Source organism: Carassius gibelio, chromosome A7, assembly GCF_023724105.1.
Source record: "Carassius gibelio isolate Cgi1373 ecotype wild population from Czech Republic chromosome A7, carGib1.2-hapl.c, whole genome shotgun sequence".
Classification (NCBI taxonomy): domain Eukaryota; kingdom Metazoa; phylum Chordata; class Actinopteri; order Cypriniformes; family Cyprinidae; genus Carassius; species Carassius gibelio.
Window position 1 is genome coordinate 24,778,806 of NC_068377.1, and position 12,993 is coordinate 24,791,798.

The following is a 12,993-nucleotide window of genomic DNA, read 5'->3' on the forward strand; positions in this document are numbered from 1 at the left end:
CTCTTCAAATCTCCCATATCTGCATGCTTTCAATAAATAACTAAATAAAAATAAATAAATACATAAAAAATGGTTTTATTTGTTTCCAAATAATAATAATAATAATTTTGCAATTCCAGTTGGTGCCACTAGTGACAAAAAAAATAAACAGCAGTTTTACTGGTATGGAAGCAATAAGGTCTGTATAGTTTTGTTTACACAGTACTAAATTAACATCCACAGATGCATGAAGTCTGTCAGGTAATTAACCAGTTAATAGCTTGTCATTCATCTACTTTGTATTTGTTTGCATTGTCACCATTAGAGCTCAAATGACAGCATTGTCAAAATGAACATTAATGAGGCAATTCCTATCAACATACATGATCACACACTTATTTTCTAAAAAAAGCAATGAATGTGCAAATCCATCAACTCCATGATGCATAGAAACACAGGTCCATCTCTGCAAATGGTATACGTTTATAACGATTCCCTTATTAATCTAAGTTTCCTATAAGGAACAAGGGCCTCTGCCTGACTTCTGGCCTTACCTATGGAATATCACGTTGGCACACTCATAATCACACGAGCGTGCTACACAAAGGGCAGACTTCCACAAACAACAGTACAGTACATGCCACATTTTAAAAAATGGTTGTAAAAACTTTTGACTGATAACTCTTGACGAGGATACCACCAGATATACTCCTACCCAAAATGTTCAAATAAACCAAGACTTGTATTTTCTATTGTCCGTTTAGAATCAGAATTAGCATTAATGGGTTTGTTAATGAATTACATTAGAGTTGGTTCTTTATGTAAACAGGTAAATGAATCAGTCTGAAACATTCAGTTACCCATTTCACACAGTCATTTTTAGCAGACTCTCAAAACAATAATGAGACTTAAGAAGGACTGTGGACTAGAAGTATCATAACACCAAACTAAACATTTAATTTTTGTGACATTCCTTGGAATACCATTCAAGTACGATTCCATTTTCACCCTATAATTTTTCAATTCATTGCCGTGTGTGGTACATGTACAGTTCTGTTTGGCTCACTGGTGCAATGTCAATGTTCAGTGGCTTTGTCAATTGTTTACCTATGACAATGGTTTTTATTTCTCCTCTGTTTTCACACAGATAAACTGCTGCTACTGTATTGTTTTGGTTGAGAATCATGTAACATCACTTATTAGTGAAAACAGACTGCCTCTGCCTCAATAAAGTGAGCTGATCGACAGTGGTCTGAGTAATCTGGAATGGAAGCAGAACAGTCAGCATACCATAAAGTCCATTAAAAAGAAAGGTATCAGCTATCTTCTCTAGTTTACACAAATGCCTTCCGGCTACATGAATAATAAGCTGTCCCTCAAAGGCCATTAGGACATTAATTTGTGAGGCTGACAGGTGGCTGAATCTGAATGACCAGTTCATGCATGGTTGAATGGCTTTGTCAGCACAGTTGTTTACCTGTGATATTGATTCTTTTCTCTTTTTTTCTGTATTCACACAGATGAATTACCTGTTGGACTGTTTGGGTTGGGAATCATGTGAAGTCATTGCTTACTGCAGTCACAGGAACAAAGGTGGAAACTCACTCAGAACAACAGACAGTGGTCTGATTAATAGAGGGCATTAAAATGAAAGGTATCAGCTATCTTCCTCTGTTTTCACAGATACGCTGCCACATCTCTTGCAGTGAAGCCTCTTCTCCAGTCCCTCCTGCAGCACTTTATACCCCAAGCTCTCACTGTGTGCTTTGTTTTAAGCTCTGCTTAATGTCTTGTTCTATTCTGGGATCTCCCTTCAGAATAAAACAGGACTTTAAATCTACCGTGAATTAAATTAAATTAACACTGGCATGGACATATTTTTTCTTGTTTGAAAATTAAATATATAATGTGCAGGTTTTATGCAAAGTTCAAAACAAAGTTCATTTGAATTCGTCTATCGTCAGTTCAGATTTTTGAAATGAGGAATAATTAATTAATCATTGGCTTATGCAATGATATAAGCAACGGTCAAAACAATATTTCATTCTTCTGTTTTCTATAAAATGTGCAAATATAGTATTAAGGACATGCATAATAAAATTAAGTACTGACGTTTACATTTTTTAAGAAAAAAATAATATTAAAAAAGACAAATCTTATACAAATATATAGTTTTTATTTATTTTTGTATTTTTTTACGCATTGCATTAGTTCATCATTTCATTAGTCATTTGAAAAAATCATTACACCCCTTATAAGGGTGAGTAAATGATGACAGGATTTACATTTTTGGTTGAACTATACCTTTAAAACCGTTTGGGAGCACAGGAGCAAAATCTGCTGGAGCTTAATTACTGTTCCATCTGCTTTGAGCAAAATCCAGCATGAAACTAGAACTTACTGTATTTGGGTGCCCCAGTTTGAGTGTCTAACACCCAATTCTCATGGCCTATAGTATCAAGGCTATTCACAGTTGCTGGGTCTCTAGAGCCGTTGCCCTGCAGCTCTTTAAAAGGGTGTCCTGCTCTACTTACTGCTCATAGACAGAACTGGGGGAGATGGGTTGGGGGAGGGGGTGGTCACAGGGTGTACTAAAAATTAGGAGGAATGGAAAAGTAGAGTGTGTATATTACAGTATATGTTGCCATGGCCTTTTTTATTTTTAATGTCCTTGCTTTTTGGCTACAGGCAGGATAAGCAGTACCTTACTCTGTCTCTTTCCAAGCAGATCATGCCAGAGGTTAGCCAGAATGCTGTGTCAAGGTACTCCGCCCTATCTCTATCCAGTAATTAAGGAGTTCTGGGCTCTACTCTGCAGTCTAATTAATGTTAATCACTCTAGGCTTCCTCTGGGGCTGACTTCTGTTCTACATTTACATAGCAAGAATCTGTGCAAGGTTCGCTCTGAAGATCAGGTGCCAGTTCGGATGAGAAGAGGGTAAGACATCTCACAACAGGTAATTCTGTCTCATGAAAGTGACATGACATACAGCCAAGTATGGTGACCCATACTCAGAATTCATGCTCTGCATTTAACTCATCCAAAGCGCACACACACACACACAGCAGTGAACACACACACACACACAGGCCCGGAGCAGTTTATGCTGCGGTGCCCGGGGAGCAGTTGGGGGTTCGATGCCTTGCTCAAGGGCACCTAAGTCATAGTATTGCTGGCCCAAGACTCGAACCCACAACCCTAAGGTTAGGAGTCAAACTCTCTAACCACTAGGCCAAAACTCCCCCACACTTTGCCCCATAATTGCCCCATAATCATTCCATGGCATTCAGTGTCCAGTATTTCCAGAATACTGTTTCCAAGAGAAGAGCCTTTGAGTTCTACAAATCAAAATAAGCTTTCATTAACTAATGACTCACTAAAGGAGACAACGAGGTGAATAAAAACTAAGGAATAGGACAGAAAGAATGAAAGAAATGTGTCAGTGGCCACAAGGTAGATAGAAAAGTGTTCCTTTAAATAAAAATGAATCCAGGGATTGGGAAACCTCTTCCTGTTTCAATTTTTCATGCTGGCTTATATTGCTAGAAACATATGAAGAGTTCAGATGCAAAAACCTCTTGAGTGCCATCTGAAAATTTTCTTCTAAAATTTGCATTTTTATCAGGCTTCTACCTTTATGGTAATTTATTTCACATTAATTGCATAGAAAATGACCTGTTCATTGCCATTAGAGTAAAATTACTGAGCCTAAACATAGGAGCCTGATAAAAATGCTAATTTTTGTATGAAAATTTCAGATTGCACTTCAGATTGAACTCTTCATATATACATGTATCTGTATGTACCAATAACACTGCTTTACCATGTCTTATTCTGTCTCCAAATATTTCAGCAATGATCCAACTTATTTTTTCAACTCAATTCAAGTATATTTGTATAATGCTTTTTACAATACAAAAAATTACGTTTCTACAATACTTAGTGGTTTATCAGTGGTGACTGTCAGTTTATGAGCACATGGCAAAAATGTATGGAAAAATCTATTTAAGATGTAATCAAACAGACAATGAACACTATTAACAGCAATTATTATATGATGCAATCAAACTGATAGCTAAATTTGTTAGTTCTGTATGTTGTTTTAGGGTAAGCATCATCTGAGGTCCTCTAAGGGGTTGGCATTAGGGCTTGGTATCGATTCAGATGTATCGATTCAATTTGATTCGATTCTATTTGATTCGATTACGATTCACAAGCTCTCGATTTGATTCGATTATAGATTATTTGTATTACATTCAGTGAATATAGTTTTAATACAAATTTCATTAAAAAAAAGAACAGTAAACATAATATTACAAATGGTGAATTTATAAAAAGAAATTAAAAGGAAGACACAGGAAGCCTAGGACATTGAAGTTAAATATGGCCGTATATGGCTGCACTTAAGTTAAAAATAAGGTGGACAGAACACATACTGACAGTAGACATAGCAATCAAAAGGGATCCAAGCAAAATGTTTTTAAGAAGTTTTTGTCCTGTGATGGACATTGGGAGCAAAGATATTTTTTAAGCTGTAGTTTCCAGTTTAAAATCTGGACCAGGCATCACTCCCTTTCCTTTTAAATCACAGCCATGCTTAAAGGGATACTCCACCCCAAAATGAACATTTTGTCATTAATCACTTATCCCTATGTCGTTCTAAACCTGCAAAAGCTTCGTTTCTCTTTGGAATACAATTTAAGATATTTTGGATGAAAACCGGGAGGCTCATCAAGCGACGATAATACTGTTTATAAGCGAAGAAAACTAAAATAATGAATTTATTCAACAATTCATTTGTGAACAGTCTCTCCACATTACTCAAACTGCCTATGCTCTTCTGTGTCAGCCACGCCACAAGGATGTGCTGTTTTCTTTCAAATCAAAGCATAAATACATGTAGAAACAGCATCCCTGTGGCGTTGCAATTATTTGTTTTTTATTTTCTTCGCTTACAAACAGTATTCTCGTCGCGTCATAACGTTACGGTTAAACCACTGATGGCAGATGGACTATTCTGATGACGTCCTTCATACATTTCTGGACCTTTACAGTGTAACTTACTTGGCAGTCTATGGGACAGTCTCAAGCCACCCAATTCAGCACAAACAAACAGTGTGTAATCTGGTGTGAAAAAACAACAACATTATCACAGCATGTGCTTGACATGTAATGTGACATATAAGACAAACATCACAATATTTTGTATGTTTTGTTGTGCACATTAAGATGATTATAATGCAAGAGGAACAGAAACTAAAGTCACTTGTCATTCAAACCTTTTGTAGAGTGTGTGTTTTTTTCCTGTCCATGGTTTGAGTGTACAGAGATCTGATAGATGAGGACTATCCATTTCACTTTTACACCCATTAACGTCTGAGATGTACACTATACGAGCAAACATTTTATATTTTGTAAGATGGCAAAGATGGCAATGCTGTTTTTTATTCAGTGTTACATGATCCTTCAGAAATAAACCTACATTACATTTATTTTTAAACATTCCTCCTCAAGAACTAGTCGTCAAAGCCATCAACATTGCCCATTTAAATGAGACTATAGTAGCAAAAACAAGCCATCTAATTGTTCCTAATTAGGTTGTTTTGAGATCTGCGAGGGGTATGCAGAACAGTCATGTTGTGAAGTGATGGATTTAGTGTGGAGAGGCAGGAAAGTGTCTTCTGCTCTGTGTTTGTGAGAGTTTCAAAACAATGGGTGAGCCGTTCTAGGCTGGAGGGAGTCTGTTGAGGTCGAGGTGATAATGTGTGAATCTTCCCTCTCTGCAGGTACAGAAACAAGAGTTGGATGTGATCTTGCTGTGACGACGAACTCATCACTGCTAGGCCAGAGCTGAAAACTAAAAAAAAAAACACTCAAGATGCCTTGAATTTACTTCATTTTTCTGCCTACCACTACATCTCAAGAATGTTCGATGTATACGACTGCTTGACCTGTACTTGGAGTTGTCTTCATACTGTATGTCTTCAAATGTATTGTGAAATTTATAGCAACAAAAAGAAAGTGAAGAGACTTCTCTCCGGTGATGTACAGTGGATATTGAAAAGAAATCACCCCTTTTTAAAATAATCACATTTTTGTTGCTTGCAGCCTGAAACAAAGACGGGCACAGTTTATGTTTTATCCAACTGTATTTACTCAGTGCAACTTTCAACATCCAAGTGAAAGATTACACCAGATAGACAACACCAACATGTCAAAAAAAAAAGCACTGTGTGCTCAGTTTTGCTGTGTGCTTTGGGTCAGTGTCATGTTAGAATGTAAACCTCTTTCTCACTCTGGCTGAGGGCAGCAGATTTTCCTCAAGAATGTATTCAAGACGGTATTTTGTCCCATCCATTTTTTCCTTAAATTCTGACAAGTGCCCCCTGTACACCTCATAAAAGGGTATTACCACCTCCATGCTTTACTTGAGGAATGCTGTTATTTGGATGTTCAGCTGTATTGGATTTCTGCCAGACATATCATTTGGTGTTGAGGCCTCAGAATCATGCCTCAGAATCATCGAGGTGTATTTGGGCAAAATTGTGACAGCGTGTGGCCTTTCTTGATCAGTGTTTTTTTTTTTTTTAATCCTCTCATACAAGCCACATTTGTGGAGAATTTCTGATGTTGTTTGTCACATGCACACAATGACTACACTTTGTCATATATTCCTACAACTTCTGCAGAGTTGCTGTATGTATCCTGGTCGCCTCTCCTGGACGTCCTGATCCTGTAATTTACCCAAGTGGTTCCAAATAGGGGTGCTCCGATCACGATCGGCCGATCGTTAATGCGCATCTCGTCAGTAAAGCCGGTTTTCTAATCAGCGGTTAATTCCATAAGGTGCGTGATTTCACATAGAGCTGCTGTTACTACACAGAGCCGTTGTTAACTGAGAAGATGCGCCAATAAACGCTGAAAATTAACGTGATTTGCGCATCTTCTCTATTAACAACGGCTCTGTGTAGTAACAGCTGCTCTATGTGAAATCACGCACCTGATGGAATTAACCGCTGATTAGAGAACCGGCTTTACTGACGAGATGCGCATTAACGATCGGCCGATCGTGATCGGAGCACCTCTAGTTCCAAACCATGTTCCTGGAAGCCCTCTCCTTTGACTGACACACACACAGCCATTTCAGGTCTTGGAGTCTCTACTAATGAGCTGATGATCTGAATCAGGTGTGTTTGATTAAGGAGACATGGAAAACATGCAGTGTTGGGGGGCCTCCAGGAACATGATTGGGAACCACTGTTTTACCAAATCTTACTTTTGAGAAAGTGATTAGCTAACAACTGATTGAGTTTACAAGTCATTCTTTTTCCAACTATGGTGAACTTCTCAGTGATTATTATCTTCTGACATGTTGGTGTTATAGTAAATACAGCTTGATAAAACAAAAACAGTGTCCTGTCAATGTCTTTTCTATACTCCATTCATTTAGTCCACCTTTCACTCCAGAAACTCCCATTTATTTTTAAGTACAATGCCAACATCTTGATATCCAATCAACAATCAATGTTGAAGCAAGTACTCAACCTACATTTTTCTTTTCTTATTCGCCAATCTATTATACTTGGATGTTCGTTGCAATATGGAAGAAAATATCTTTTGCTACTTCTGTTTTTTTTGATTTTTATTAATCCCCATATGCACTGATTCCTGTTATTTCCATAGTATTTTTCATTCTGTACAATCAAATCCTGCTGTTTATTGTAAACACGCTGTGGGTGTCATTGATATTTTCACATCCCACTATAAGCTTTTAACTGGATCTGTATTTTCCAACCCCAATGACCTGAATGAATTCATCTTTGACTAAAGCAAATGTTACAAACTAAACAAACAAAGAGCTGAACTAGCTTTTTTCATCTAAACACCTCAACATTTTGGATTGCAGCATTGTTAATAAAGAATAACTTGTTTTGTATTTTACTTTTATGCATTTTGAACAAATGTATCTGCTAAATGAATACATTGTTCCTTATGTTATACTCTAATTGTTAATTATATTATACTCTCAGATACAAGTCCACAAAACAGGAACAAAAGAGCTCATGTCCCCTTATTTAACCTTTTTTTTCCCTTTTTTTTTCTTTGTTTAAAAAAGTTGTTGTTAACCAGAGATATATACAGGGAAAAGTGAGAATTGATTTGTTTCTCACAAGACAAGTGTGTGACAAGATCCCTAGTGGCTACCATTCTCTATCCCACATTGGTGGAGCCTGGGAGGAAGATGAAGTCTGGGACACATGCAGATTCCCTCATCCAGCAGGTGCATTCACATATCAACCAGTGCATTTATTATCAACACTTTTCCTGTTGTTGTACAGGGCAAGGACCACCGGAGCATGTAAGATGACCTCCTGGGAAAACAGGACATTATAGGAATATCAAATAGCAAAACTAGGAACACACATTAGTTTTGGCCCTATTTTAGGCAAATTGCCTTTATTGATTGTATAATTGATCTGATTATCACGTTAATATGTGGTAAGTTTGTGTGTATCCAATCAGCCTGGTCACCTGATTTGAATAACACTTTTAGCCTCCAGACTTCTACTGTAGATCAATTCATAATATTTTTTATTAATTCATTGGCTTATATTTTGTCCCTGCGTAAACAAAACCTCATACTAAATGATGGATTCACAAAATAAAGTAACTGACACAGGGGCAAACGTGTACAAAGACAAATCACCATCCAAAAGCCTCCAGAGAAGTTTGGCGCGTTTTCTGACATCTCATGAGGAAGACCAGCTTTCATCTGTTTCATTAGCGCCCTGAAAGCGTTGCCATGACAACTTATTCCCAAGACATACACTGTAAAAAGCAGTATCTTGCCTGCCAAGGACATGAAAATATCAGGTGCTTTGGGAACCAGCACAAACAACTGCCAGATGACAACAGGATAGCAACTCTGTCTCTATTTCACTCTTTTGCTCTGTCTTTGTCTCTCAATCTCATGCTCCCATACACATGCAAACAATAAATGTAAAGAATGTCCGAGGCATGTCCATTCTGTGTTGGGTAAAGCCTGTAGTTCATTCAGATGTATGACTCATTTTATTTATTTTTTATTATTAATTCAGATGTGCTGAATAGCTGATTCAATTATCACTGAAAATGCCATAAGGCTGACTTGCACAGATCTGATTCAGAGCTCTTCACAAACACTTCATCACATTATTAATCAATATACAAGTCATGTCAGGAGATGACATAAATAAAAAAAAACAAAGCATTAATATCAAATTAAATATCATGTGCCACATTATAAAAAATATTATGATGCATTTTCATCATCCAAATGAATTACATTTGGTGCAAATCTGACAAAACGTCAAAGAGTGTCATCTTTAAATAGCAAATAAATTGATATTTGGTGAATATTTTTTACAATTATAATACAAATAATCTACAAACAAGTGGTACTGTAAGGTCATGTATGTTTCTTGTAATAAAAGATGTGTTTTTCCGTAACGGCACACTTGAACACTTGCCTCTGGCTTTGAGAAGTTTAATGTTGTCTAACCACAGGAAAAGTTCATTTGATTCACTGATTCCTGACATAAATCCACTCTACTTCTAATAGTACATCAACATGCCTTGACTCGTTTATCAGCGTTCAGTAGCCTAGGGTGCAATATCCAGATCTTGGCAGTGGTCCTGGTCTATTTTACTTCTATTAAACAGGCATAAAAAAAGAGCAATCTCACAATAGTCCAAACCAGACTGGCCTTGTAATTGGCATATGCATAAAGTCCTCCTGACCACATTTGAAAGTCATGACATTTGCCAAGAATGGCAACCCATACTCAGAATTGGTGCTCTGCATTTAACCCATCCAAGTGCACACATACAGCAGTGAGAAGTGAACACACCATGAACACCCACCCGGAGCAGTGGGCAGCTATAGATCCAGCGCCCAGGGAGCAACTGGGGGTTCAGTGCCTTGCTCAAGGGGACTTTAGCCATGGGTATTGAGGGTGGAAGAGAGCACTGTTCATTGACTCCCTCCACCTACAACTCTTGCCAGCACCGAGACTCGAACCGGCAATCTTCTGGTAACTAGTCTTTAACCATTAGAAAACCGCTGCCGCATTTTGGCTGACATTTTATTATCTAAAGCAGCTACAGCACCACTGTATTGGTAGACATACATTTGATCAGCTCTGTCAGACATTACAACAGCTAATGCCCACTGTAAAAATCTGTCAGGACCAAAAAAAATGCTTAACACATCTAGCATCTCAAGTGCTGTCACTCAGACCGCATGAGATTTTTTTTTATCTGCCTTGTGTGTCTTATCTCAAAGCAGCATGGGCACATAAATAAAGAAATGCCTTTGCCTCGTGATGTATTCTCTTTAATGTTCTCCCAGAGTGATTAATTTGTGCACGAGCACGCCTGCGGCAGGGAAGGGAGCACGCGGCGCGTGGCACAGCAGTATTGTAGTCAGAGGAGCTGTCGATCAATGGCTACATGCAAGACGCCTGGAATGACTGCACATGTTTTCCCCGGGGTGACCCAATTCAGTTGCTTCAGTTTGATATATCGCTAATAACGCTACAAGAAATGCAATATTTATAATCTCAACAAACACGCACGCGGTCAAATATATTAAAAACCAATTTCTACGTGACAGCTCAATAGCAACTGCATATTGAGATTAGCTTTCAAAGATATTTCATGGGTCAAAAAGAATGTTGAAAATTGTAAATCGAAGAGATCCTTTAAAAATTATATAAAACACAGACCAAGTTGTCTGTATTAGCTTTCTAAACATGTCTTATGCAGTTACAAAATGCAGCTAAAAAAATATATACAATTTCTGATGAAATCTTTTGAATTAATGTCAAGTGGTGTAAGCATCCATTACAACGTTGCTTGATTATTAAATACATACTTTAATACAACTAGCAAAACTTTTGGTTGCCACATCCAAATCAACATGGAAGGAGCCATTCTGTCATGTGATAAAAAAAAATAAAAATAATAACAAAACCCCACAAACAAACAAGCGAACTCAGGGAAGGGAGCACATATATATATCATTTGTTCGCTTGTTTGTTTGTGGGGTTTTGTTATTATTCTTTTTTTTTTATCACATGACAGAATGGCTCCTTCCATGTTGATTTGGATGTGGCAGACAAAAGTTTTTTGGAAGAAAAGATCATGGCAAACTATTTAGGCAAAATAGATTTTCAAAGAATCTCACCCTTTAAATACCACATTTTCTTTTGTCTTGACAGTTGTTAAATATAAAAGATATGTACAGAAGATTTTTTTATTTTATAATAAAATTATATATATATATATATATATATATATATATATATATATATATTATTAATCGTATTTTTAATATAATTTTTGGGTAGATCAATTGGACTTTAACATTGGCAGCCTCAATGCAACACGTGTTTGGATATATTACAAGCAATGAGCAGCGGGGTTGCCACGTTTAAATTTGTTAATCACTCACCCTTGCATATTTAGAGGAATATGGATCTTCAAAAAGTGCCCAAACACGACGCTGCCAACGTTGACACAACCCTGCACTTTTTGCGTCAGGTGAGTCGCCGAGGGCCAGGCGTTTAGTCATTTCGAGTTCCTCGTCTCCATCCCCTGGATCACCCAAAACTTCTGTGTCCATATCATCGTTGCCCATTTCAACTGGCCCCCCGCCGAAACTGTCCAGTGCCTCTTCAGCCTCCCGGTGCTGCCGGTACGTCATCCAGCAGCAGGGCTCCACATCTGTCTCGTCGATGCCCCAGAAGGCCAGCTCTTCTTCATAAAGAGGGCCACAAACATCAGCGGGGCAATGCAACTTGCCAGTCCTATAATAATTGAGAATGTGTGCAAAAACTCCGGGGTGGCGATCAAAGAAAAACTCGTCGATCTGGGCGTCATAGTCAAAGTGACTGTGGGCATCAGGCTCGGCGAGCCAGGCTAAACGAGTCCCGGGGAGAGTGCGCAGGGTACTGCGGTAGGTCTGGTGTCGAATACCTCCCACGTTGATCACAACACGGTCTTTCTCGTCGCCCTGGCCCATCTCGTCGCTTAGGCATGTCTCGAGCCCGGGCCAGGCATTACAACGCTGAAAGACCCGGAGGATACATGTGCGCAATTGTTAGGCAACGGAAAAAAGAAAGTGAACAGAATAAACGCAGAAAAACAAGTGCGCAAAGGCAGCTCAGCTGCAGGAAACCGCTGGATGAGCGTTTGATGTTCTTGTAAGGTGAATGTGGGATTTCCTCCAGATGCCAAGAGAAAATGAGAAGGTACAGACGTTAAATGAATGCAGAGGTTGTCATAAATTGACGCTCCGCACTGTGGGGTCCAGAGAAGGTGCGAGGCTGATGGCTTGTGGTGCACCGCTGGTGGCAGATGTGTGTGTGGTTCTGAACGGACAGCTCCCTCCGCTCTCCAATACGAGATACATGCACTCCCCTTATTATTCCCAGTAGACACCTCGTCTCGTCAAATCCGTGGAGGGATCGATGCTCACTTGCAACGGTCACATTTTAAGCGTTTTTTCGATGTAAAATCAGTCGTTTTCTACAAAGCATATCCAAATGCCCATTATCAAACGCAGTTTGTAGACAAAAACGACAGACATCACATATAGAAAATGCTTTGCCACTGGATGTGTAGCTATACTCATACAGGAGACGTCGGTTTTGAAGTGGAAGAGGACCGGTGTCCTTTTAAAAATCTTCTTTGGTCTCCACAATGTCCAGGTTGACGACGTCCTCCGGTGTTTGTTCGGAAGTGATGATCGGATCCGCTTTATTTCCACCAAATGGATATTTTCAGTCTTCCTTTCGGCGCGTGCCTGTCGACCAGTGTGGAGCGAGGTTCGTCATTCCTGCGGAGAGACAACATGAGCACACCGACACGCATGCGCAATTGCTGAGTGGATGAGACGACGCGTGCACTAGATCAGATATTGGGATGGTTCCAGACAGTGAAAAGCTCTATTCAGAAAGACGTTAAGTATC

At 38.7% G+C, this 12,993-nt stretch overlaps 1 protein-coding gene across 5 annotated transcripts in view; it reads right to left on the reverse strand.

Annotated features, from left to right (window-relative positions):
* Nucleotides 1–12,886, reverse strand: part of LOC128016915 (potassium voltage-gated channel subfamily C member 1-like) — a 35,050-nt gene extending 22,164 nt beyond the window's left edge. For 3 of the 5 annotated variants that reach the window (XM_052601869.1, XM_052601871.1, XM_052601868.1), the window contains exon 1: nucleotides 11,475–12,884. In XM_052601869.1, coding sequence (XP_052457829.1) covers nucleotides 11,475–12,044 — 570 coding nt within the window. In that variant the 5' untranslated portion in view covers nucleotides 12,045–12,884. Of the gene's footprint in view, nucleotides 1–11,474 lie in introns of all 5 variants that reach the window. The other 2 variants (XM_052601872.1, XM_052601870.1) reach the window with 2 other exon arrangements.
* Nucleotides 12,887–12,993: the final 107 nt, after the last annotated feature.